Raw genomic sequence first — 27,874 nt, 5'->3', positions numbered from 1 at the left:
CAAGTTCTTCAATTAAAATTATCACAGCATTATGTTTACTGTTCTTAAAAAGTGAAAGGACCTTAACCTAATACCCCTTGGCTGTGTGCAAAGACTATCAGCTTTGGTCCTGGGGTGATTGGGAGATCAAGCAACGTGGCTAAAGTTCACTTCACTCAGGTTCTTCTCATTATTTTTAATGCACCTGATTCTAGTTTACATTAAGGCCCCATTACAATGCTGCAATTATACAAAAGTGTCACAAGTGTAAATGGGAACTGGGCCTACCTTGCTCAGAATTAACTGGGCATTAAAAACCCATTTAGAAAGAGTATGTAGTGAGCAGTTGATCTTTTGATTAAATTGTAAGGGACTGTACAAAACCACAAGAGGAACTCAGGTCACTCCTGATTACAGATGTGCCAGCTGAAGAAAGCTCTCCTCTGCTCTCGTTACTCTGAGCACATCTCTTAGCAGAACCTGTCATTAAGGGCTTTAAAGAATTCCAGTGATCATTTAGGCACAGTGATACAGCAAAGATTTATTCCATGTAGGCAAATGCCTAGCACACCTCTAATAAAAAGCAAATTCAAATCTGGTCTTAAGAATCCAGTTCCAGTTCACTCTTCTGATGGGTCCTGCCTAAAACACTTAGCTAAACTTTTCATCCAGACATTATTCTTAAGCAGGAATTTATTTTAAAAGAAGCGATTTAACTTTCACTGATCAAGGCTTTTAGACAGATGAAAAAAAGTTACACAAGAGATCTGGCAATCTATTTCTTCCTCTCCAGTTTGAAAGCATCAATTTTGCAACACATTTGAATTCATAATCCATTGAAGAGAAGGTCACTCAGAGTTTCCTTGTCTCTCAAAGAGCTCTTGCCAGGCAAACACAGGCTGCTGAGTGCAAGGAAAAAGGTGCAGAATTAAATCATCCTTTTAGGCTGTTCGTGCTCTACAGCAACTGCTCATTTAGATGATTCGTAATTAAAGAATACAATGACGTTAGAGTTCCTAAGTGAATGTGATTTAAACAGAAGATACTTGGTCAACCCAAGTTTTTCACTCTTCAGTTTGCTGTGACTTCTGTAAATTTTAGAGGACTAGAAGTTAATTCTGTAGGGTCAGACTGCAGAGCAGTACAGGGACCATTTTCATGGAAAATTTAAACAGTGAAGTTGCGCCTTTAGCACCCTCTTCTCAACATAATCCATAAATACTGGCTACTATTCTGCTTTCTAATAATAGGAATATCAGGTCTTAATAGGAATGTTCCCCTTTTCTTTGTAGGCAAAAAAGAAGAAATCTGGATTATTGATGACTTCATTATTGATGGAAATAACCTAAAGAATCCCATGATCCTTTTGGATACATTTGACTTTGGTCCCAAAGAGGACAACTGGTTTTTTTATCCTGGTGGAAACATTGGGCTTTATTGCCCATATTCATCTAAAGGAGCTCCGTAAGCATATCAGCAATAAATTAGGAAAAAAGTGACTGTGGAACAAACTGAGTCTAAAGTACCTTTTTTTTTTTTTTTTTTTTTACAGGGAAGAAGATTCAGCTATGGTATTTGTTTCAAATGAAGTTGGAGAACACTCCATTACAACAAGGGACCTGAGTGTAAATGAAAACACTATAATCCAATTTGAGGTACTTGTCTTCAGGAAGATTTTTTGCCTTTTGATTGGAGAGTTCTGGTCTTTCAGGGCCTGCTCTTTGGTGTATTCTCCCAGCTGTTATGATTGCCAAGTAGAGAAGCTTGTCTAATTTCCCATGTAATTGCTTCGATACTACTTTCCGTAATGTGGGTGTACCGTGAAGCTTTTAGCACACAGAGAAGGGAAATTTCTGCCTCAAAGTCTTCTGTTTTCTTGCCTAAATTACTGCTTTGTCCATGCATATATACTTGCACTGATAGCATTAAAGTCCATGTTCTACCAGTTGGAGAATTACCACTGACAGATGACACAAGGAGCAAAATATAGTGAAGGTCTAGATTGTCCCTTCACAGCCTGCTCAGGAAAAGTGCGAAACTGGAGCAGTGTGGAGCTGGAGCAGTGTGCAGCATTTCCATGAGCTACACTGGAGAGCTATGACTTCATCTATGATGCCAGAAATTCATTTTTCCCTGCATGCTGGCTTAACTGTCCTGTCCGTACTTTCTCAGAGAGCCAAGACTCTGCTTTCCTTTTGTTTCTGCCCACACTTTCATAGAGGCTCTAGTTTTCTTTGCCCATGATGGCCTGAATTCATCTCATCTTAGGGAGTTATCTAAAGCTCATGAATGAGGAGTACATTTTTTGTGCTTTTCATATAGTCGGTGGAAACAGGTACCTATAATGACAACACATAGTCAAAACTAAACTGTGTTTCTGGTTTATCCAAAAATCTACACTGTGCATCATCTAGGGCAGCTACTGATGGGAGTAACAATTTAGTCCAGCATGTATTAGTTTAGAGGGGTCATTATATTGTCATTAAGAAATTGTAAAAGAATCTTTCATGTAAATTGCCATGCCACAATAACCAGGCTGCTTTTAACAAAAACCTAACGTGCTGTAGCATTAAACAGCAAATTATACCAGTTTTTAAACAATTACTCAAATAATACTAAGGGTTTTCCAAGAAAACTAGGTTTAGCTGTGTACTCAAGCACACTTCAGTTTGTCATGTAACTAATTCATAAATTATTTAATGCAAACCATTTTCTGTTTTAAAATATAGATTACAGCCTGTATAACAAAAATGTTTGAGGCCATTTTAAGGTATTCATAGGTCTTCAGAGCATTAACTTCATAAAATCTCCATGCTTACTTCCATACGTGGTAAGAACATTGTTTTCAGCTCACGTTTTTGAGGACATTAGTATAAATGCAGAAGTTATGCATAATGTAGTAGCGTTTCTCTCTGTGTCTCAAGAGTCAAAACCTATATTGGGTCAAGCATCTCTCTAAGCTTCCAGATGAGCAGACAGCACTTCTAGTCAAATGTAGGTTGATGGGACTCATGTGCACTGAAGAGTGATGAAGGAAATTTGACATAGGATACGTTTTCAACATTCATGTACAGTTATGAATATTACTGCTTTTTAGAAATAAATAGATTTTCGTTACAGAGTAGTACATAGGAAAGACATTTATTCCACTCCAAAGATATGTAAAAAATCCAAAATGTTTCATAGTTTTAGTACAGGCTTTGTATTCCATCAGCACTGAGTTTTTATTTATTGCATTGTAAGTATAGTACATCTTATTTTATATGACAGAGTCATCCCATAAGGGGACTAATTCTTCTTATATATAAGCAATTTGAAACTAAAAGAACATCTTAATATCAGTGAGAAAGAAAAGCAGACTAATTTGCACTGGAGCCATGCAGAAAATATGTCTTAAGAGATCTCAGGTTCTCTACAAAATATAATTTTCTATTTTTTTCAGTAGTAAAACTGTTGTTCGTGTATGTTTTCTGCCTTTTCTACTGTTTGCTACACTGCCAAACTATGTTTTGGTGTGACATTGAGTCTAAATCCAAGCCAGCTCTGTTATTCTTAATTCTGTCTCCAAGAGCTTTGCCACTATGCATGAGCAAAAGGGTAGCGAGTATGAAAGCTGAAGAAGATACTGAAGTGATACGGCACACACCCTGAATGGTCCTGTGGCATAAGTTTTCCTTCTTTTGAAAGTGTAACATATAAGAAGACCATAGTGCAGCTCAACAATTGAAAAAAAAAAAAAAAAGTTTATTTGAACATTTTGTTTTCATATTTTTGGTTTTAAACATGGACAGGCTTTTGGTATTATGGTTACTTCAGTCCCTGCCAGAGGACTGCAACAGCTAATGCATTTGCTTCATCCATGGTAGCAGCGCTCCTTCGGGATTTTGTCTAACTTCATGGTTTTCTCTTAGTAGAAGTACTTGGGGATTTCGTATCACATTCATTTTATGATAAGCCAGAGTGTGATATGCCCATGGACAGGCAGGGCAATGTGCAAGAGTTGAGGTTCATGTGCATGTCCTGAATGCGTCATCCCAGTTGTTAAATGAGTTCCCAAATCACCATTTTCCTGGGCTAAATAAATATCACACCAAATGGAGGAGGCTAAAATGAAGAGTGATTAGATGTCCCACAGCCTGCCCTGTGCCATCTTCTGCATTTCATGTCTTGTCCCCCAGATCAATATCGGCTGCACCACTGACAGCTCCTCTGCTGACCCGGTAAAGCTGGAGTTCTCACGAGATCTGGGGGCGACCTGGCACCTGCTGCTCCCCTTGTGCTACAGCAGCAGCAGCCACCTCAGCTCCCTCTGCTCCACCGAGCATCACCCCAGTAGTACTTACTATGCAGGCACCACCCAGGGCTGGAGAAGGGAGGTCGTTCACTTCGGAAAACTACACCTCTGTGGGTAAGTGTCCAGCTCCTATTCTTGCCCAGCTGCTTGTTGGTTTGTTTTTATTTCTGTTTTCCGTCCAAAATGTTCTCCCAGCACAAGAGTGGTGCCTAAGAACTGTGGCACTAGAGCAGACCAGATGACCAATTTTTCTCTGCTTTTCGTCCTGAATGTTAGCTAGTGTTCAGGTAATAACCAAAAATATGTTGTGCCTGATGCTAATGTAGAATAATTACAGATAATTTCCTATATATCCGTATATTTAATTGGTGACATTTTTATGGAAGTGTGTTGCATGGTAAAATTAATGCAAAACTTACAGTCCTTAAAGCAGTTCAAATGCTGTTTTCTGCAGTGCAGTAGCCATTCAAATTAATTAAGGATATTCTTGCATGAAATTTGAGATTCATTAGAGAATGCAGTAAAATGTGAGCCAATATAAACTCGATTCTACTTCAGTGTAAGGAAATGGGCTGATCTAAATACTCAAGTTCTCTTGTAGCTGTAAAGTTCTCTGATTCTAAGAAAACAACTGCTGCAGTCACTCAGAAACTTAAGTTTGTGGAACAAACCAGGTTGGATGATAACAGATGCATAGCATAGAAAAACAATGCATGCTAGCAGGCTACTAATATGTAACTTCAAAGTATAAAACAGCACTGTTTACTTTTTCAGGGAAAACTGTCTTCTAGAATCAACTCAGTTTATGTAAAATATCATTAAGGATTAAACTGTAGCACATATGAATGAAAATGAGCTATGCAACTATGAGACTTTGTGAATCTATGCAACTATAAGACTGAGTATAAAACTACTGCATGCAATGGGCCCTCCAATAAATAAGTGGCCCCATATGTGTCTCTCTAAGTATGAAAAGACCTATATATGAAATGAGAACCAAGTCTGGAAAGCCTGGATGTTTAATAATGTAAGAGAATGTTTAAATTTTAAACTTGAATTTTCTGGTTTATGACAGTTAACATTTCAAGCATGGAATAGGTAACCATCTCTTGCAGCAGCTCATTTGTCCTTCTGTTTTTGCCCAAAAGAATTATCTGACCCTTTACCAAACTCCCACTGCGTCCCTCCAAATGAAAATTTTGACTGTGCAAACGCGTAACTCATTTAAACCTTCCAGGTATTTTGATTCAGTCCTCTGTTCCTGAATGTTTCTGTCCTGTTTGCCTGTCTTCCCTCCTATTCCCTCCCCAACACGCCAGGCCAGAAGCCAATTGCTGACAGTCAGCCAAACCCAGCAGCGCAGAGCAGCTTCCAGGGAGCATTCAGTGTCATGAAACTCTTGGGCCAGAGGGCTAAAGGAGGATTTTCTGCACCAGAATTTACTAGGATAACAAGAAAAAACCTCCAAACCTGACTCCTTGTGTAATACTAAAAAAACAAAACAAAACCAAAAAACAAACAAAAGAAAACAAAAAAAAAACCAAACACCCAAACAAAATGCAGCCTTTTCATCCCCAAAGTGTTAAGTGATCATAATTAAATGAAGATGAAGATGTTTTAAGTTATTTCCACTGCATATGTTATTTTGGAAATTAATATATGTTCTCAGCAGGCAGCTGTGTAACTAAGAATTATATTCCAGTTGTGTCCTGAAGGAAAAGCCCAGGGCCTGTTGAGCCAGTGAAGAAACCCCTACAGACTTCAGCAAGACCAATATTTCACACTCTGCTTCAGACATGAGTCACGCTTCACCCTCACCAGGAGGGAGCCTGAGAGAAGGAGCTGACGTGTGCCAGGGGTGGAATGAATCCAGCCTGTGGGGCAGAGGTCTCCTCTGAAGAGGAGCCTACAACACCCCCAGCCTCACACTCATGTTCTTCACCTCAGGGCACACTGAAATCCATGCTTTTGACTTCCACCAGGACTCTGGTTCTCGGGTATCTTTCTTGAAACTCTTAGTAGTGTCCCTAGCTATCAGCTATCCATCCATTAACACCTGAATCCCCTCATAAAAATTCCTTTTCAGCAAATCGAGACAAAAAACTCAGCAGCTACCTATGCTATTGATTCACCTGCTGCATTCAGATATCTCTAACAAGACACATTCAACATGTAAGGCAGTTAAGCGCTTTTCCCTTCTCACTCTTCTGGTTTCCTCCCTCCTTTAAAACATTTCCTCAATTGGGAATAAAATTAGTCTATCAAGTGTTTTTCCCCATCTCAATTTGTTTTCCCTCCTTCCCCAGTCAGTTCCTCTTTCTATGCATCATTGATGCAAGTAGCACTTACAAGGCGAATTAAAAATGACAGGACATCACCCAAAGGAGGATATAGTTTAAATTAACAGCTTGCAATATCAGTCTGGTTTAAGATTAAGCTACCCAAAAGCTGACTGGATACCCAGTGACGTGACAGATCATGTTTTCTTTCCACGTAATTGTGGGTGAGATTCTATCACCCCAGCTCCACAGGTGATCTCACTGGAGGCAGGGTGGCAGCATGAAGTAGGATTTTCCTCTCCAGGACAGGGAGAGAGTGGCCTGATCTGACCCAGACACTGTATGCCAAAGCAGAAGGAAATCCATCAGACCATGGCCATTCAACCTTCCCATAAATGATGGAGAAAAGAGTGGTTAGATTTCAGATCCCATTTTCAATTCTGTCATTCCATTTTGGTATTATGACTAATGAATAATGTTATTTTTATTTCTGCCAGTATACGGGTTGAACATCAACATAAAGATGCATGAGATACTGAAGGAATTAGATATAGCAGTCACTTTCTAGAATTAAGCTATTTATCTAGCCAGTTCCAGCAGAAAGAATACTTTACATATGCATGGTATGGTATATATACAGAATACAAAAAAAGATGGAACTATTATTTGAAGTAGGTACGCTTCATGCCTTTTTCAGGTTGGCAAGGTTCAGGTGGTACCAAGGATTTTACCCTGCTGGATCTCAGCCAGTGACCTGGGCCATTGACAACGTGTACATCGGCCCGCAGTGCGAGGAGATGTGCAACGGGCACGGCAGCTGCATCAACGGCACAAAGTGCATCTGTGACCCCGGGTATTCTGGGCCAACCTGCAAAATAAGTACCAAGAACTCTGACTTCCTTAAGGATGATTTTGAAGGTATCTATTTTTGAGGGGGAGCAGGCCTGAATTTTGCCTGTCCGTCTTAATGGAACCCAGGGCTCAAGGGATAAAACAGCAAAGCCTTCCTCATCCCGGCATGCTTCTGAATACAATTTATGCTGGGGGGGTATTCCCATGAACCAAATAGCTTAGACATCATTCTCGAGCAATGTTTGTGAATATCTGATGGCTATCAGTTGTCTGGTTTGGAGTGTCTGACTCTTTGTGAAGTTGTTAATCCTGGAATACAAAATCTTCACCGAAACAGAATTTCCCGAAATTCTACATCCAGAAAATAATTTCAGGAGAAAATAACTATTTGATAGTAGTTTAACTTCAGCACAGACAAAATGTGTGCAAGTGAAGCAAACAACGGAGGGCTTTAAGATTGTGTCATTTCTCACTGCAAGGGAAATCTAAATGGCCTTAATATGACAAACGTGGTTTCAGAGCAGACCGTGTGTCGCAGCGGTGAGGGCCACCACTCAGCAGGCATGGCAGACCACAAGCGAGTGATGGCAGGAGGGGACTCAAATCCCCACGTGTGCCTGGGCACACACAGCATCCACACACACAACTCTCAAACCACCCCGAGGTTTCCCCTGCCAGCAAGCACGGCAAGACAAGCACATTTTGAATAAAGCAGCACCTGTGAACCAAACTCACCCCTTCACAGGTGCTGCTGTTCGTTCTATATTTTGCCAGCCCTTGCTTGCATGCTACAACACGGTACCTAAAGTTTCTTTATAGACCTGGGCACTTGTTGTCTTAAGAAAAATGAAGAAAAGTGGAAATTCTTGTGAATAACTGGAGAGTAAGATCCCCGATTTCATAATTCTGGATTTATTTTGTTATTTTGATTTGTGGCAGTTTTCTAGAATACATTGTACTGGAAACACTGAACATTTCTTCACTCTGCCTGTGATGTTTAATTTAGCTCTCTTCCTCTGGAAACAGTTCTTTTGCAGTAGGAGTGCTTCAGAGTAAATCATAAATATGTATTTACTGTGTATTCAGGTCAGCTGGAGTCGGATAGATTCTTGCTAGTGAGTGGTGGAAAGCCATCGAGGAAATGTGGTATCATGTCTGGAGGAAACAACCTTTTCTTTAATGAAGAAGGTTTACGTATGCTGATGACTCGAGACCTAGATTTGTCACAAGCCAGGTAACACAATTTCAAAGTTCTTTCAGGATTTCACTGAAGAAATAATATACTGCATAATAATACATACATGATACTTCTGTGGTAAAGGCAAGCTGATATATTCTGTGGTCCTTGCTCTAGCAAATATTCCATCTTAACCATTGTTAGCATTTCAAATTAAATTTAACTTGAACTTTAACGGGATTAAGTATTTAAATGTTACTTTTTTCCTTGAATAAGAACTCTAGAATCTGATGCCACACCTTCAGTAGTTTATGCAGGTTTTTATTTCTTAAATACATAACATGAGAAATGGATTGCACGTCACATGCTCTACTTGTCTTACAGTTTGGTGTATTATGAGCCATTGCTGAAACAGGAGTATCTGCTGCGAGTATAAATCTTAAATTCATCATCTCATAATTCTTTCATTTCTGAAGCTTACTTTCTTCTTATTGTGTGCACTTGTTTCCAATAATTCACTGACAAATGCCCACCAAGCTGTCACCAGCTACACTGAGCACAGTAATTGAAAAACAAATATTTGTAGTGTATTTAGAGATTATGTCATATCATCATGGCCTGCAGAGGAGATATTTCGTGAGTGAGACATGCTAAGCAAGCCACATTAAAACAATTTAAACTAGTGTAAATTAAACCATATCCTAATTGCATGCACGCTAAGAAATAGGCATTGTTTTCTAATTTATTCAGTATCTTAGCTTATATCCTCATTACTTTGGAGAGATTGCATTTTCTCCAAGACTTTTTTCCATTGAGCTCTGATAAACACCCTACTCCTCTCTAATGTTCCGTGTGAAACACTTCAACAGGCACTTTATCTCCTTTTGACTTGTCTTTATTAGCATTGAAGCTTTAAATAATCGTTTAATTGCAGAACCTCATGATCAATAAAGATGCCTAATTCCTAACCATTGTATTTTTTAGAACAGCAGTTAGGTAACCCCCAGTGAGGTGTAATATTAAAGATCCCTGTACTGAATTTATAAGATTCCTCACATCAAAATTTTTTTAGAACTTGGTAAACACAAACATCAATTCTCTGCATTAATTTGATTTCCTAGACTGTTTTGAAATTAAAAGATTGTTTAACAAAAGATACAAGAGATTTTGTAAGTTACTCCATTGGACTAAATGACATGTTTTCCTTATTGCTTGTGTTCAAAGAACCATCATTTCTGTCTTCTCCATGATAGTCTGTAGCTGGATTTGCATATATTGACCTCAAGGTGTTATACGGAGATAAATGACTTCTGTCTTAGTTAAAGGGAAACAAAGGAGTACATTTAATTTCTTGTATATGCTTATAAAAAATAACAGTTATCAACAAAAAACTGTATGTTCTCTTTTGAACAGCAAGGCGGCCTACAATGGCATTGCTGGCGAGTGCTCTTTAGCAACGTAAAATAATTGCAGTAGGGTTTTCTTAATTTCCAGGCTGACTTTATTGGCCACCTGCAAAGCACAACAGATCTGAGGAGAGGTTTCAAGTTATGCCAGGCATTATGAAAAGCAGTGTTTCTAATAGGTCCTTTAAAGGGTACTAGACTCAATAGTCACAGGTCAGCACCTGGGGATTGCGAGGCGACTCCACAGTCCACTGTCCACCCCCATCACATCTATATTTTAAAGAATTTAACACAAGGGACAGTATATTGCCGTCATGCTGATGCCATTAGCTGAAACTGCACAGCACGAAATACCACTAGGGACAGCATATTTTAGGTGTCACATCTGATCAAATCCTTTCCATTTGGAATTACTAGAAGAATATCCACACATTTTAGTATTACTAGATCTACAAGAAAACTTTGGTTTTCCATTTTAAAATAGGAAGAGCCCTTGCAAAATATGTGTGGGATGAGAAGAGAGGTATTTAAAATCACTTACCTTTTTAATCTGCTAGATGTTATGTTACCTATACTTGAGTGGGTTATTACTACATTAGTAAAAATTCAGGCAAAGGAACAGCAATCCACAGAGAGCAGATTCAACAGAGAAAAGGTCACCTGGGCTTATTTCCTTTGAATTATGTGGTGGATGTTGGAGTAAATCTGAGGAGGCACAAAGACTTGCCAGCAGTGAATCCAATCCATTACAGTTGATATGTTGATCCATGAGGGTCCCCAGTGCTCCTTTAAAGCACAAGCAATATGTTATGTCTGGGACATAGAGGTGGATATAATCTATAGCAAAAGAAGTTATATATAGCAGCAAAAGAAACTGTGAGTCGCAGCAAGGACTAGAATTAATTGACTTGCAGGGCTGGTGTTTTATTGAAGCTTTGTCTGCCCAGCACCTCTGCAGCCTCCACTCCCAGAGGATCTACCTGCAAATCAAACCAAAGCAAGACTTTTGATACAAAACTACTTTTGCGCCGTTTCATTTAACCATGAGCCAGGCATCACTAATGCAATTATAATTAGAACGGATATGACACTTAAATCTATGCAAAAGCTGTGCAAACATGAATTAATAGTTGTAATATCCCTGCGAGTCTGATAGGTAAATATCATTACGGCAGCATTTCCCTCCATTCCAAGAGCATAGTGAAGCTATTTATGAACATCAGTTAATGGGAAAAATTTCGCAGTTTGATACAAGTCTATTGTGCTGCTTTGGAGAAGCCAATTAAATAGGGGATGAAAGCACTGGTGTCCCTGGGTGGCTTGGGCTGGCTTCAGGGAAGCCGGCATGTTTAAGTGATGCGATTTAGACAAATTTCCCAGGCTGACTAAATGGACAAAATGATTCCTGAAAAGTGAAACACGCTTTGTTCTCCTGTCCAGATTTTCTCTAGTTTATGCCAATGGAAAACAGGGATGCTTATTCTGAATTTAAGCATTTCAGCAAATTCATAGCTAATTAGGATCTACGTAGGGCACCATTGCTTTTCTGCCACTAAAATCTGTACTCATGGGCTACAGGGATAAAAATTTCACTCAGGATTATGGTTCTGATATTTGCAGCACCATCTGCTATGCAGACAAAAGCTCAAACCATAAATGACCAGCTTTGCTCAGTCTCTTCTGCCTGGCAGAACACCACACAGACAAAACGAATTTTTTGTCATCCCACCTGTCTGTCTACTCATATTCTGGAGGCTTTGAAAACAAAATCATAAGATCTCCTAAAACTGATTCCTAGAACAAAAAATCAGGGGACTAGTCAACAGACAAACTCCAAGTCTTTCTAGTTGGTTACCTAGGATGTTGCAGAAATCTTTCCAGTAACTGCTCCCCTTGTCAGATTTGTGCAGTTCTTTATGAGACTGGGGTGCGGCAAGGGGGTGCCAGACCCCCGGAGCCAGCCTGTGCTTCTGCAGTTTTCGCTCAACGGGGGCCTCACGTGGAGCCTTCTCCAGGAGTTCCTCTTCAGCAACTCCAGCAACGTGGGACGATACATCGCCCTGGAAATTCCCTTGAAGGCCCGTTCCAGCTCCACTCGGCTTCGCTGGTGGCAACCATCCGAGAATGGGCATTTCTACAGTCCCTGGGTAATCGACCAGGTAAGGAATCTTCTGGGTTTCTTTTTTTTTTTGATACAACTTTAGACTGTTTTCAGTCTTAATGTTTTGCTTTTGTTTTGCTTTTGTTGGCATATGTCATTTCACTGTGTTAAGCAAAAATGCTTTGTATAGATATTTTCCAGAATTATAATAATCTAGCAAAATAATTGAGCACAATTACTGTTTGCTAATCTTGTGTTTTTAATACGCCATTTCCTTATGGGGTACTGAACACCCATTTTGGAGCTAAGAAAGTCTTTTATACGTAGTTAGAGCCTCAGGTTCACATTGCAGAAGGTTTTACTATGCAACATGCAGGTCTGAGTTCAAACTTCAAAAACCCTCACTTAAATCTATCCAAATATGTAACTGCCTTGGTAGAATTGGAACAGGAAAAACTATAGAAAAACTTCAATCTATGACCACCTCCTAATTTTGAAAACAAAATTTTGTTTCATATTTGTGATTTGCCTCTATAAAGATGATTATATTGCTTTGTGTGATTTGGTATAAATCTCAAGAAAGCTTACAAAGTGATTTCACTCTAAGTAGTGTTATTGGGCTGTCCAAGTTCAATTTTCTTAAATATTTATTAATGTCTTTTTAAAGCAGTTAGTTCAGCTCCTTAGGAAAAACCCAGAAACTAAACTCACAGCCAGGTTCAATGTTGTGGTTATGAAATTTTACTTCCCATCCCATTTTAAAAATGAAAAAATCCTTATTCTTTCACTCCTGGATCTTCACTGAATGTAGTTATATTAGTTTAGAAAAATTAGAAATTGAGTTCAGGATAGCAAATGAAAATTAATTCCACCTTGTTTACTGTTGAATAGTAAGATGCTGACATCTTACAGTCAATGAAAAAACACAGTGTTTCCCCAGTTCTGTCATCAGATGCAATCTGATAGCAGTTCATCATGTTATAGTGGAGTCGAAGAGTCAGTGAAAAAAATGACAGCGTAATCAGTTTGCTCCTACCAACACTTATTTTTGTGAGCAGTTTTATTTCGACCAGGATGGAGTTCACCTCCCTGAACTTTAGATTTGTATAGCTGAGCCAGTCTCCTTAGAATCCCTCTGTAGGAAAAAGCTACTCCCCTTCCTCATAACCTAAACTCTTTGCAAGGTAAATTTGTCCGTTTGGGACCAGCAGAATATATATCCATAGATGGGAAATATCTTTCTCCATGATGCTATGTCATGTGTAAGTTTGTGAAGACTTCTGGACATTTTTTATTTTCAATAACAATTCCTTTCCTAATGTTTCAGATTCTTATTGGAGGAAACATCTCTGGCAATACAATATTAGAAGATGATTTCACCACACTGGATAGTAGAAAGTGGCTGCTCCATCCTGGTGGAACGAAGATGCCAGTCTGTGGCTCTACTGGGGATGCTCTCGTGTTCATTGAGAAAGCCAGTACCCGCTATGTTGTCACCACTGACATCGTTGTCAACGAAGACTCTTTTTTGCAAATAGATTTTGCAGCATCCTGCTCTGTCACAGACTCCTGTTATGGTAACGACTTCTTAGTAAATCCTGCCCTTCTTCCTCTCCCGTACAGGGAAGTTCACTCATTTTCTGGTTCCATTATCCATTGTAACAGGAACTGAGAAACAAAAGAAAGCTGCATGTTTGTTAGGAATTGTAATATCAGCATTTTTATTCTAGGTGTCTGAAGCTTAAGATAAACTGAAGTATACTATTCCCTCCGGGCACTTAAGTTGCAGTTCCATACGTTTAAGAAAAGGACTAGCAGATGTCTTTCTCAAGCCCATTTACCAGTATATGGTATCCACTGCTTGGGGTGGTGCTGTGGTTCTAATAACAAGCAGCTGGGTGTTTCCAGAATACAATATGTTGCAGCATGTAGCATCTGTTGAATCACTGGGTTGCTGACTATTCCTCTAGAATTCTACCTAAAAAGGGAAAAAGCTTTTACATCAAGTCCCAGAAATTGCTTCTCTGATTTTACTATTCTGAAGCCAGTGGAAGTAACTGAGATATTTTACTCACATGCTTAACAATATTTTTTTTTTCTTTTGGTATTAATAAGACTGTGGCATCCTAAGATCATCTCTGCTAAGTTTAAAAGTTTTTTGGCAGCTTAGGTATATACTGGCAAAGAAACAGTTCCTACTACCATTGTCTTAACTTAGTCTTAAAATAGGTAGGACACTACCTAAGCACACTTCCAGTCACGATGAGCAAAGCATTTCATTTTGGTGATGGAGATTTCACATGAAAAACCCTTGTTCGTATCCACTTGTCTTTGTATTTCTGTAGGACTGTGTTCTGTGCTTAGACATCAGGTGGGACTGGTTGAGTGATTAAGGATCATTCTCTGTGCATGAGGGTAGAAGAAATGGGTCTATAGTAATCAAAAACAGATTTACCACCCCTGTCCCTGCAAACACTCTCCATGTTTTACACAGCCAGAACGCCTGGCAGCTGGAATATTTACTTCAAGTTACAGTTCTGTGCCTATTATTATTTACTTTTTAATGGCTGCATAAAAGTTTAACTTGAAGTATTTAGTTAGCTTGACTAAGCTTTATTTTTCATAATAAATTTTATAAGCCATAAACATCAAAACAATGAAATTGCTGATTTTTGCTGAGAAATGAATACATTAGTTTAATGTGGCTAGACTGTGTTTGAATGAAAACAAGCTCACTGACTAACAAACTCAATTTAAAATCGTTTATGCTGGATAATGAAATGAGCTGGTCTGGAGTTGGGTGGAACAGAGCCAGAAATTTGAATTTGAGCATTGCTGTGCCTCGCACAACTATTATATCCGGCTGAATCTCATCATTCTGCCTGAAAAACAAAAAGAAAGTTGCTGGTCATGATGCTGTCACATCACTTTCTTGCACACTGCAGCTACAGAAATTGGCTTGACTTAATCCTGGTGACTTGACAGGTGACTTTGTCTTTGCACCTGTGGTCCCTTGAGTGAGGTGGCAGATGTGGAGGTGTACTGCAGCCTTCTCCTGACTTATGTATCTGCTCAGCATCACATAACATATCCTCCAGCACTGCCACCACAGAGGGCAGCTTTGTGCTTCTGATACAAGGCTTTGAAAAGTTTTGAGTGGTTATTTTGTCAGTGTAGACTTGTGACTAACACTGTCTGGGGTTACCAGTTTATTGTAGACCTATGGATGTAAGTCTCTAAATTAACTAACCATCTTTCCATCCTTAGCTATTGAACTGGAATATTCAGTGGACCTTGGGCTGACCTGGCACCCAATTTTGAGAGACTGTCTTCCTACTAACGTGGAATGCAACAAATACCATCTCCAAAGGATTCTCATTTCAGACACTTTCAACAAGTGGACCCGGATTACTTTGCCTCTACCTCCCTATACCAGGTATTTCCCTCTGGTTTTCTGCAGAATAAATCAAAATGCATAACTATGTATTGAGGCATGATATACTATAGCATTAAAATAATTGTAGCTTGCCATTTTTGTTTGGTCTGTGTATATAGCAAAAAATAAGTAAATGAAACTACATCTTGCTTTGCATAAAAATTTCAAAGCTACTATGTGTGTTTACTTTTCCTAGTTAAAGATAGGAACTTCTTGGCCATCTTGTCCTGGGGAAGGTCAGGGGTAACTTTTTAAAGAATCACGTTATCATCAGCCTCAGTAAATTCTGGTTGTTTTGGTGGCTAATTGGACTGTCTGAATCCCGACTGCACCCTTTGCTTGCTGGTTTTGGCTATGAGCTGGTGTTTTAAATGTAGCACTTTTTAGGGTTCTTGTTTTTCTGTGCATTAGTTGTATCATGTCTCTCTGTGCTTCCATGCTCTCCTCATTGTTTTTACACATTGCACATTTTCACATTCTCTTCCTTTTTGCACATTCTTTTTTCTTCGAGAGAAGAAAAATTGTGAGATTTGTTGGGAGGCTGCACCAAGAGGAGTAGCTTGGGACTGACAGTGCTATTGGGAGCACTGCCATACAATTCCTATGATGTCCCAAAGACTGCTGGATTTTTGTTTTGTTTGTGAAAAAGATACACCTCAGGACAACTGCGTAGTTCAGCCTCCAAGTCTGCGTCCTTCTTGACATGCTGTTTTGCAGTGATAGATGTGACTGTCCCCCCACGCAGTCATACCTGATAGAGCCAGCATAGGGCCAGCCTGGAGTAAAGCCCTGCAAACACTGGTAGCGTGGACTTGGGCTCTTAGCACAACGTTACTACATCTTTGCTCTTATTGTTGAGCCAAATCTCCCCACGTAGGCACAGGCTGAGCTAACTGCAGGCACAGAGGTACCACAGGGCAGGCAAGATGCCAACTAATGCACATACGAGTTTGGAAACTGAGACCTTTATTTTTTAGCAGTTGTACTGAGAGCACCTATACAGTTGCCATGTGTTTTGAAACTAGTAGTGGAAAAGTCCATTGTCTACCACTAATCATTTGGAGGCATCTAGACTCTCCTGTCTTCACTGCAGTGCTTCATGTCAAGTGATAGTACTTTTTTAGGACTTGTTCCCAGCATTGATTTCCTCTGCTTCCTCTTCTGTACTGCTTCGCTACATATTGTCTGCAAAATCTATTGCCTCAACAATTCTTATATGAAGTCTGTAAATCTGTGTTCGAGAGGTGTTTTCTGGGGCTGAATAGGCTAAATCAGGACTGAGGCTGATGTTCCAAATCCATTGAATTTGGACCTGAAAGGATCCCACCACCCAAGATTAACTAGGTTTATAAATAACTGTGATTTTAAGACTGATTTTCAGTGGTATATGTGAAAGGAAGAAGTCTGATGCCCTACTGATGCAAAAATTGCTCTTCAGTCCAATCCAATAATAACATTTGTTGGTTCAAGTAATACCGTTTCCCAAAGAAACTAAGATAAGGATTGCATGAGAGAAGTTATTACAAGCTTAGCTCACAAGCAAGGGAGACGTTAAGCTTTAGAATAAAGAATAGTGCAGCTAATAGGCCTTTAGGTCTAGATGTGATATACTTTTTATGCCGCTTTATTATTTCAAGCTGTATAATAGAAGGTATGTGTTTCTAATTGTATCTGTACATTTCAGGGACATGCAGGCTACACAGTCAGTAGCTGGGCCTGGTGCACAGCACCCACACTTCCGCAGCCTTTCAGGGCTCCTGTACCTCAGAGTGCTATCTAACCTCTGGCCTCTAGAAGGCAATGAACACTTAGTTGTATCTTGGATTCACGGCTGATTTCAAAATGCAAAGCAAACTCAAAGTTTCTCCCACGAGCATCAGCTCCATAAATTCTTAGTGAAGCACCAAACCTAAAGCAGGCAGTGTAAGATATAGGTGCTTGTCTCTGTAACTAAAGGGCTTCCTCAGAATTTAAGCATTTCTTTTAAAAATGCTCTTTGATGAGCAGCTAGACAGCACGGCAGTAGATTTCTTTTTGGATAAACTTGTTATTCAGTCACATCATGTAACACATTTATAAAGAAATAATTCATAGGATAACACTGACCTTACCATAAAAGGTCTATTTTTATACTGAATAACTTTTGAAGATATTGCTGTTTATTTGTTTTGGGGTTTACAATAACTGTGATTTTTGTTTGAGTGTCAAAAGAGACTACACAAAGTTCAATGCTGCCATCTAGTGCTGTATAGCAAACCATGGACTAGCTTGGATTTTAAATGTTATTCTTGAAAAGTTACAGGAATTCAGCTACTGCTGCGTGAACTGAATAGCTATTTAGTGTTCCCTGACTGATTCAGCTAGGTTTTCAGCATCTGTCCTGGGACCTGAGACACTTAATTCACATATAGGTGCATCAAAGCAAGGTGTTTGAATAGCGAGCCTAACCCCCGTTAATCAACAAAATGAAAATTATTTACTGAAAGGAACGAGGATCACACCATAGATAATTTCTTGACATTTCCAGCCAAGTCCTGGATGGAGAGGAGAGAGGAAACTGCAAAACCAGGGTCACACCACAAGCCCCACACTAGCACTTTTACCTGTCTCCTGTAGATTTATAAACAGCAGCATCTCTCCTAGGAGCCAGTTCGCTCTCTAGAGCCGTGCTACATTGGTGCAGTTGGGACTATTCATAGAGAAGAGGTCAGGCTAGTTCACTGACTTGGACTGAAGCAATGGAACTCAGGCTTAGGTTGAAACTTGGAGGATCTGGATGACTCTGGCTTCATCCAGCTCCCAGCTATCCCTCAAGTTTGGATTTGTGCTGGGAAGTGGTTATGACTGGTTTGATTTTCCCTTTGGGCAGACCACCTTCTTCCTACCCACTGTGCCAACCAAAACCGCTTGCTTTGCTCTCATCAGCAATCCCTGTTCCCACCCCTCCCACTCTCAGCACACTACTGAGCACCCATGCTTCGTCCTGCTCTCAAAATGTGGGCAGCCTTTCTTGGCTTTTTGGGGACCTTGTCATTGCCAGGAATCAGCCCTGGGTTGAGCTGATATCAAATGAATCTTCCAGGAGCAGTCTAGCCTCAAGACTGACATTTCCTTTCTGTCAAAATAAAGACTACCTTAGTTAGAAATATTACCTTTGTGGTTTTGTTTTTCTCTCGAAGGTCTCAAGCAACTCGGTTCCGCTGGCACCAGCCTGCTCCTTTCGATAAGCAGCAAACGTGGGCAATTGATAACGTCTACATTGGGGATGGCTGCATAGACATGTGCAGCGGCCACGGGAGGTGCACACAAGACAACTGCGTGTAAGTGCCATTTGTTCCCTGTCCTGCCCAGCGCTGTGGCATTTCACCCCTCCTCTGTCATTTTAATGAACTTGTAGGAAAAACTTTAATTCAGTTTTTAAAAGGAAGGTGGGTTTTGCTTTTATAGCTGAGCAGGGTACTAGGACCACTTGAGAACAGAAGTAACAAGCAGAGGGGAAGTGCAGGGGTTGGCTCTGCCAGACCTCTGCCTGTTCGCACATCGTAAGTGATGCTGCCCATCCTTTCCTCAGCCACGATGCATCGCCTCTGCTGCTGCCTGAGCTACATCTTGGCTTCCTCCCACCGGGCAGGGAGAAGGGACCCCTTGAGTTTGCACACCCCTCTAGGGACATACAGTCTTGGAGCTCCCCAGATGTTATCCTTATTCCCGAAGGGTTTCACACCGTGTCCCTGTGGCCTTGTCCTGGCACTGGGTGCAGAGGACCTGGGCTGGGGGTGGGACATGTCCATTAAGAAGAAGGCTGCATGCCAGTTCTTCACAAGGCCAGATTTTGCCTTGGACTGGTGTTGGCTTGATGGCCTGATGTCTCTGTTCCATGGCAGGGTTTGCTGGTGGAGGCAGACTGGTTTGATCCTCAAACTGTCTGTGTAACAGCCCACATAGAGCCCTACAAAGCTCACAAACGGCAACCAGATCTCCCCAGATTTGTCTGTCTGGCAACAGAGAAATACCTTCCAGATGGATGCGTTGCTTTTTTCCAGCCACAAATGGCAACAGAAATGGGAGAATGCTTGTATAATTGCGCTGTGACTATGTTTGTTAGAAATATATTCTGCTGCAGAACAGACAAATTATTGTGTTGTCCTCTATCCTGACAGTACTGAAGTACCAAGTCACGATCTCCTTAGTGAAATCTGCATAGTAGCAGAACATGTTTCCATACTGTTATCCAATCTTTGACACACTATAAGAAAATTTTTCAGAGAAGAAAAAAGAAAGGGACTATATAAAGAAACAAAAAGATAGTACGTGTGCACTAAAATTTTACTGAAATTTACTTAAAATTTTACATTAGCAGGACATTCTTAGGCTTGGCACGTCATGTTAGGCTTATCTGTCCAAGCACAATGTATTTTACTGATTTTAGTCTGTGCTGGAGTGTACTCTGTATACATAATACTAGCCTTCCTAAAGTCATTTTTTTTCATATTAACTACAAAAACTGGCAGATGTTTGAAACCCCCATATAGCAGTTGTGCATTAGTAAATGATGCAGGCAGCCTCTACGCGGAATAAGATGGCACCTTAATGAGGAACAACATGGCATTGACTAAACCTCAGTGCAGAGCCTTTGCCAGCTGAATTTTGCATTTGTTTTCCTCCACAGCTGCGATGAGCACTGGGGTGGGCTGTACTGTGACGAGCCAGAGACCCCCCTTCCAACACAACTGAAAGACAACTTCAACCGCTCGCCCTCAAACCAGAACTGGCTGACGGTGAACGGCGGGAGACTGAGCACGGTCTGCGGGGCCGTGGCCTCCGGGATGGCTCTTCACTTCAGCGGGGTGTGTGCTCAGCACAGGGGGCAACTCACTCCACTTGACACTATTAAAAGTGGGACTGATTTATAAAGTTAAATAAATAGCAAGGTGTTAAAAAAATACCAGGGTAACATATTAAACATATATTGAAAAAGTTTATATCCTTTGCCTGCCTGAAGGTCAAATTCAGACAGGTCCTACAGACCAGAGCCAGAAAGAAACACTCCAGGAATGCAGATACCACGTTCCTGGCTATGCTGCAGCCAGGAAAATGAGATATAGTGTGTGTGTGTCTCCTGAAAGGAGCCATGGAGAGGCCTTTGGAGGTGGAGATGGTAGATTAAAGCACAGTCCAGGTATGTAGACATTCAGTTCCACTCACTCGTAACAGCCGCCTCTTAGCACTTACAACCTCCAGAGACCACGGTTTGGTGCGGCTTCTAATCAGACCACAGAGGTAAATTAATAATAAGGCATTTGCATGTATATAACTTGCGCTTGATCCTTGAAAATTTATCCATGTGTAGCCTTATCCTTTGGATATTTAATTGCTGGATTTTTTCAGAGTAAGCTCAGCATAAAATTTCCTAGTTTAGCTACATACATTGGTATATAACCCAGACGGGTGCTGAATTACAGTTTGTTTACAGATAACATCAGGATTATAAAAATGACAAAATAGTATTTTAGAAACATGTAAAAATTATGCTTGTAGATCTCTTCCATGCAAATTTATAACTAGGTTCAAAGTGACGCAAGCTTTCTAAAATAAACTAGCAGAAGCACTACATTTCCACTTCTTTCCAGTAGGACTAAGTAGGCACCACTAATAGACTAAGCAATGTGAAATATATAAAGGATTATGGGAAAACACACCTGTTAAAATTGCTGTACCATTTGATGGTTTGCATAAATTGAGCCATTAGTACATGATCAGTGATTCATTAATTCTCTCTGGAAAACCCTGTGTTTTACATGGAAGGCATGGATTTATGTAACTCTCACATTCAGAAGAAAGGTGAATACAATTCTTGATACCGAATGTAAAGCTGGAGATACAAGTAGCAACATGTATGAATACACAACAGGAATTTTGAAGATAGAACATAACTGAAATTATGTCCTCAGTGAAGAACATTTATTGTTCTGCTGTAGCTTTACCTTTGTTATAATTAGTATAATTTTGTACAATTTTGAAGGTTTTACAACATGAAGTTATGTTAATAATGACTGCATAGTCTGACACCTTTTATGTTCATAAGTTTTGCCAGCCAACACCAGCCAACATATTTTATCATTGCTTTTAAGGGCTGCAGCCGTATGTTAGTTACAGTGGACTTGAACCTCACCAGTGCAGAATTCATCCAGTTTTATTTCATGTATGGATGTCTGATAACTCCTAATAACCGCAACCAAGGAGTGCTGCTGGAGTATTCTGTGAATGGTGGAATCACCTGGAGCCTCCTAATGGAAATTTTCTATGATCAGTTCAGCAAACCTGGGTTTGTAGATGCCTTTTTCTGCCTATATAATTTCCTGTACTAAAGTAAGGTGGTCTTTCATAAGAACCTGTTCATGTTTCATAAGAACCTGTGAGACATATTACTGCTGTAGTTTGGTAAGAGTTCAGCCTGTCCAGTCCTCCAAGCACTTATGAATGGCCTTAGCGCATGTTCTTGAGCATCAGCATTTGTGCAGCTGGTAGGCCACAAATACAAGGGTAGGAAGGAGTCTGTAGCAGTCTGGTAGATTTGTAAAGGTTTGCAGGAAGATAAATTAAGAGTTACTGTAATAATGTCCATCCTGTCCTTTAAGATATTTTCATTTGCAGTCTAGGGTTTTTTTCTGACAAGAACAGAAAGTCATTGCTTGAACTAGTTAGAAAATGGTTGTGGAGAAACTGAATGTCTGAAGACATCCATCAAAAGGATGGATACATTCAAGCCCTATTTTCAGATATTTGTGAGATTCAAATCATGCTTAGATATGGGTGGACCTTTTCCTCACTAATTTAGAAGACTCATAGAAAATGGGGCTGGGAGGGACCCATTATTTGTTGTTTCATTTGAACACACCAAGAAATCTCTAACACTTTAGTTGGACAAGAGATTTAAGTGTACTATCATCTACTGCTATAATGGAAACAAGGAAATTGTACTGGAACATTGCTGTCTGCTGAATGGTTCCAGGTTGAAAATAGTAATCTTAATTTTACTTCAACATTCTTCTTCTTAACATTTCCTTTAATTAGGACCTTATGGTCACTTCTTGCTAGTCTAGCAAGGATGCATTTGGCCCCCTAAGCACAGTAGGAGCACATGAGGTTGCTCAAACCATGCCACAGTCTGGCTGCTGGCCCTTCCCACCATACTCTGAGCCTGCCTTGGGGTTGACATCAGGAGTGATCAGGAAGTTTTTTTTTTCAGCAGTCTTCCATAGAGGAACACAGGCTACATCACCCGCTCTTTTCCTTCTTTCCCAACTTCCACATACTCTGGGAAACAACGGGAGTGGACCTGGTCAAAGCACCCAGCACAGAGCATTGAGAAGTGTCTTCCTCCTGTGGCTTTCCTACAACTAATTTCTGCTTTTTTTTCAGCTTTGTGAACATCCTCCTTCCCTATGATGCCAAGACCATTGGGACTCGCTTCCGCTGGTGGCAGCCTAAACACGATGGCCTGGACCAGAACGACTGGGCCATCGACAACGTGTTGATCTCGGGCTCAGCTGACCAGAGGACAGTGATGCTCGACACCTTCAGCAGCGCTCCCCTGCCACAGCACGAGCGCTCCCCTGCTGACGCAGGGCCCACTGGCAGGATCGCTTTCGACATGTTCATGGAAGACAAAACTACAGGTAAAGCTTTTAGGTGGATCTGAATTAAAGAGCAAGAAGTCACTGCAGTGATTTCCAAATCTTGCTGAGCCTCCGAATCTTTGTCTCACTGTGACAGATGCCACAGACAATCCCACCACTATAGGGGCCTTTTATTTTGGTTTTAGTTCACAAAATGCAAAATTAAAATATGCAGTGTAACTTTTTTACTGCATGAATTTACTTAGAAGATTAATTTCTCTGCAAAGAAAGAAGGATTAAAAAATACCAGGTTATTCTAAGTAGATTTCTTAGCCTGAGAATTTGTTTTCTATTTCTTAAAAGTTTTAAACATTTTTAGTGAATTTACATTTTGCAACTACATTTTGTAGAGGGAGTATTTCTGGATGTTTATAAGGCTTAATAGCTAACAGTGCTGAGGTACCATTTGTGCAGACATACAGGCAACACCTAGTAAAAAGTTGTCCCATAATTTCCAGTGCCATAGAAGTTTATGTTTTGAGTAAATCTAGATCCTTACTTCTTGAACATTAAAAAACATTGCTGTAATGCTAATGTAAGAAAGTAGTAAGAGGTGCTTTGAGCAATAAATGTAATAAACATAATAAATACATACATGGGAAAGACGGGGTACTGACACTCTCAGGAGCAATACTAAATAATTATCACGTAGGCTGAAAAATAAAGCCATGAGTCACCTTTAGTGGTTAACCGTACTCTCTGTTTTCTTTAGTTATGTTGTCATTGTATATTACTAACATTCCCATTTATTTTTAAGTGAATGAACACTGGTTATTCCATGATGATTGCTCGATTGAGAGGTTTTGTGATTCTCCTGATGGTGTCATGATCTGCGGTAGCCATGACGGCAGAGAGGTCTACGCAGTCACCCACGACCTGACTCCTACAGAAGGCTGGATTATGCAGTTCAAGGTAAAATCTTTGTCTGCAAGATAATTATTCAAAACCACATTTTGCTCCAAGTCTAAGTAGATTTTTCAAGAGGTAGGATGATGTATAGGCCTACGCATGAGCCGTTCCCTAAGGGAAAAGTGTTATTAGTAGGCCATTCTTATTTTTCTCACCTACTCTATGTTGGTCAGTTTAATACCACAAGCTGTTCTCAGAGGTGACACAGTTTTCTCTTCCGGCATAGCAGTTTTATGGACATTGTGTAATAAGAATATTACACATATAGAAAGTGCCTATTTTGTTACAGCTGCTTGGTGAGGGAAAAGCAGCTCAGAAGTGTCCACACTGCTCCTATGTTGGCACACATTCACATCAAACCTGCACCCAAACCACCCTTCATACACACCTTACCTAAATTGAAGAAATAACCCCATATTAAGTGGATGTTGTAAGAGCCCCGTGCACACCTCTCCAATAAAGAAGATCCACCTGACATAATTGAGATGGGTGATCTCCTCTGAAATATTCAAATCTTAGGTTGTGTGGGCAGGGAAATAAACTTTATTAGTTACGCGGTACTGGGATATAATGCTCAAGTGTCATTACCTGGAAATCCAGAAACGTGAGCTAACTAGAAGAAAATGAAACTCTGAATATGGTGCCTGTTCTCAGTCTTGGGAATCTTGAGATCTGCAGATGACCAGTACCATACAAGGACTGTTATTGCCATCAATTCAAGTAAAATTCTGAAGGCAGTCTTCAGGTTCAAACATTTTTCTAAACTCTAACCACCATCACAATTAATTCTCATTTACTAATGCTGTCTTCTTTATTAGGTGTCTGTTGGGTGTAAAACATCAGAAAAACTTGCGCAAAATCAGGTCCATGTGCAGTATTCCACTGACTTTGGCGTCAGCTGGAGTTACTTGGTACCTCAGTGTTTACCAGCTGATCCAAAATGTTCTGGGAGTGTTTCGCAGCCGTCTGTCTTCTTTCCCACAAAAGGATGGAAAAGAGTAACTTACTCACTGCCTGAAAACCTTGTGGGCAAGTAAGTATGACTTAGCTACTCATTTTGTCTTGGATTCAGTACCTTCTGAAAAACACAACAGGGGATACATCTGCCTATTCATTTTCTTTCAAGGAAAGTGCAGACTAGTGGTGTTGACATTCATTACATATGCTGCGTAATTTTATTTCCTATCAATCAAGATTGACCATGACTCTTGGTCTGAACAATGGGCAAAGTTATCCTTGCTTCTTTGGAGCCTGCTCCAGTACAGCATGTTTTGTTCTGTTCAGACAGCCACAGCCAGTTAGAGAGCAGATTTATGACCTTACTGAGTGGAAAACTTACACTTATTGTCTGCAGTCATCCACACATGTGCAAATCATTTGTTTCTTTCTGCATAATTAAAATCTCTTCTGTTCTTTGAGTAATCTGCTCAGGAACTATAACCAAAATTGAAATTCTCTTGCAAGAAGGCAGAACAGCTTTTCCCAGCTTCAACAGCTTCTGGAATCCATCCATATACCATAGGTAGTACATATGTGAAGAAGAAGATATGGATACGTATAAAATCAATTTCAACAGACACTGTCAGATATTACTTGCAGAAGCTTGGAGGGTAGTACAGTCATAAGTATATTGTGTTTCACCCACCTTTTTTCAATTGAGCGAAGCTGTTTCATACATATGTCTGGTTTTCTTCATCCCTTTATATCTAGTCCCGTGAGGTTTCGGTTCTACCAGAAATACTCAGATATGCAGTGGGCCATTGATAATTTCTATCTGGGCCCTGGTTGTCTGGAAAACTGCAGAGGTCATGGAGACTGCCTGAACGAGCAATGCATCTGTGACCCTGGATATTCGGGACCAAACTGCTACCTGACACAATTCCTGAAGGTAATTTTACTGCATGATTTAAAGTGTGAATTTTGCCATGTGTTCGGTGGTGAGAGCAAAGACAGTCGATCCCACTGGAAATTTAGCTTTGATTCCTGTCAGCCTGAAGATACTCAAATACATTTTCAACCCTTTTATCATTTTTTTAACAAAACTATTACTGCAGTATCCCATAACAGGTTTATTCCTTTGCAAATAACTTCCACCTGATAAAGCTGTGATAAAGCTCACTGTTCATACTTAGATCATCATTATACGATCTGAATCACCCTTGCACATATGATTATCTTTGATCAAGACCCGAAGAAATGTCTTTATCATGAAAGACTTCACTGAAGCAGGCAATACAAGAAAATGACGTAAAATTACATGAAATTAATTCACCTAGCTGTTATTAGTGTTACTCTATAACAAGCAAGTGAAATCTAGTTAGATATTGCTAAATTAAAAGATAAGAGATTTAGAAAAGAATACGTAAGGAACCCCAAATTAGTTTAAAATGCAGTGTTTACCATCTCATTTTTTTCTACATCAGATAAGAACAGAATAGGTACATGCTCTGCAGAAACAAGCAGCATTCTGTCTGAAGAGAATAGAGCTGTTTACCTAATACAATTATTCATGTCATTTGAATTATTATAATCTTCTGGTTTTCATCTGAGATACTAATTATGTGAAAAAATATCACTATCTGTATGCAAATTTTAATTAGTAATGTATTCTTCACATTAAGGACATTTGGGATAAAATCCTAGCAATTTTAGGCGAGTTTTACTACTATGTCCTTAAGACCAGGATTTCACTCATGGCATTGCTTTTACTGAACACCTGGAGGTAAGTGAAGGTCAGAGATATATTCTAGATGGTTTTCACTGCAAATATTTGTGCAGACAGTTGCATAAATGCATATTCACTACGATAACCCTAAAACTTCATTGCAGTACTGGTTTTGCTGGGAAAAAAGTATAAAGCAGCAACTTCTCCCATACATACTAGATAGGTACTATGTGGTGTTACATAGTCTTAAATAACCACAATTATGAATTATTCCCATTCATTTGCACATGCAAATTCTAGTGTGCTGGATTACCTCCCAAATATGTTAAAATCTAGCCCTAATGTATTTTCTAAGTTAGCTAATTCAGTTCAAGTGACAAAATGTGCAGGCAAAAGTGATTATGTTCAGTCACCCTGAAAAAAAAAATTACAGTGTCCATGAGCCCTTCAAACATGTTTTGGTCAGTTCCAGCTGTGGTCATCAGAAAGGCTTAAGATCATAATTACCTGTGCTTTATGTTAAACACCTTATTTACAGACTTTCCTGAAAGAGCGCTTTGACAATGAAGAAATTAAACCAGATGTATGGATGTCCTTAGAAGGCGGAAATACCTGTACAGAGTGTGGGATTCTCGCAGAAGACACAACTCTGTATTTTGGAGGTGCAACTGTGAGGCAGGCTGTCACTCAAGATCTGGACCTGCGGGGGGCAAAGTAGGTCATGTTTCCTTGTCATTTTAATGGGGAACTCTATTAAACGCTGACAAAGCAGCAGGCGGTACAGCTTGTAGCTCTGGGAATTCCTCGGCCACTACAAGCAAAGTGTTACCTCAGGTAGAGTCTAATTAGATTACGATTCTCAGGGCACTGATGCTTTCAGATGAGTGACAGAGAGCAAGGCTCTCAAAGCACAGCGGAAAGGGTCTGCCATGCCGCAGTGAAGCAGCAGGTCCCCTTCCCCAGGAATGTCCTGGAGTCAGCAACGCCTGTTCTGCAAAGAGGCAAGATACCGCTGTCACCCCTCCTGGAGGCACCAGCTGTGTCTCCGACCGAGTTCAGAACATCATGTCTGCTGGTTGTCCTCTCCTGGGTGCCTG

The 27,874-nt window shown here is 40.1% G+C and overlaps 1 protein-coding gene across 1 annotated transcript in view; it reads left to right on the top strand.

Annotated features, from left to right (window-relative positions):
- The window catches only part of RELN (reelin), a 289,052-nt gene that overhangs the window by 241,349 nt on the left and 19,829 nt on the right, over nucleotides 1–27,874 (top strand). The window contains exons 39-54 of the mRNA XM_065628247.1: nucleotides 1,272–1,443; nucleotides 1,532–1,634; nucleotides 4,158–4,387; nucleotides 7,250–7,470; nucleotides 8,491–8,638; nucleotides 11,888–12,146; nucleotides 13,416–13,665; nucleotides 15,356–15,524; nucleotides 18,704–18,844; nucleotides 20,194–20,371; nucleotides 21,656–21,849; nucleotides 22,947–23,203; nucleotides 23,961–24,115; nucleotides 24,931–25,145; nucleotides 25,823–26,000; nucleotides 27,316–27,491. Coding sequence (XP_065484319.1) covers nucleotides 1,272–1,443; nucleotides 1,532–1,634; nucleotides 4,158–4,387; nucleotides 7,250–7,470; nucleotides 8,491–8,638; nucleotides 11,888–12,146; nucleotides 13,416–13,665; nucleotides 15,356–15,524; nucleotides 18,704–18,844; nucleotides 20,194–20,371; nucleotides 21,656–21,849; nucleotides 22,947–23,203; nucleotides 23,961–24,115; nucleotides 24,931–25,145; nucleotides 25,823–26,000; nucleotides 27,316–27,491 — 3,046 coding nt within the window. The remainder of the gene's footprint in view (nucleotides 1–1,271; nucleotides 1,444–1,531; nucleotides 1,635–4,157; nucleotides 4,388–7,249; nucleotides 7,471–8,490; nucleotides 8,639–11,887; nucleotides 12,147–13,415; nucleotides 13,666–15,355; nucleotides 15,525–18,703; nucleotides 18,845–20,193; nucleotides 20,372–21,655; nucleotides 21,850–22,946; nucleotides 23,204–23,960; nucleotides 24,116–24,930; nucleotides 25,146–25,822; nucleotides 26,001–27,315; nucleotides 27,492–27,874) is intronic.

Source organism: Caloenas nicobarica, chromosome 1 (genome assembly GCF_036013445.1).
Source record: "Caloenas nicobarica isolate bCalNic1 chromosome 1, bCalNic1.hap1, whole genome shotgun sequence".
Lineage (NCBI taxonomy): Eukaryota > Metazoa > Chordata > Aves > Columbiformes > Columbidae > Caloenas > Caloenas nicobarica.
Note: the sequence above shows the minus strand (reverse complement) of the source record. Positions and strands in the feature narration are given on the sequence as shown.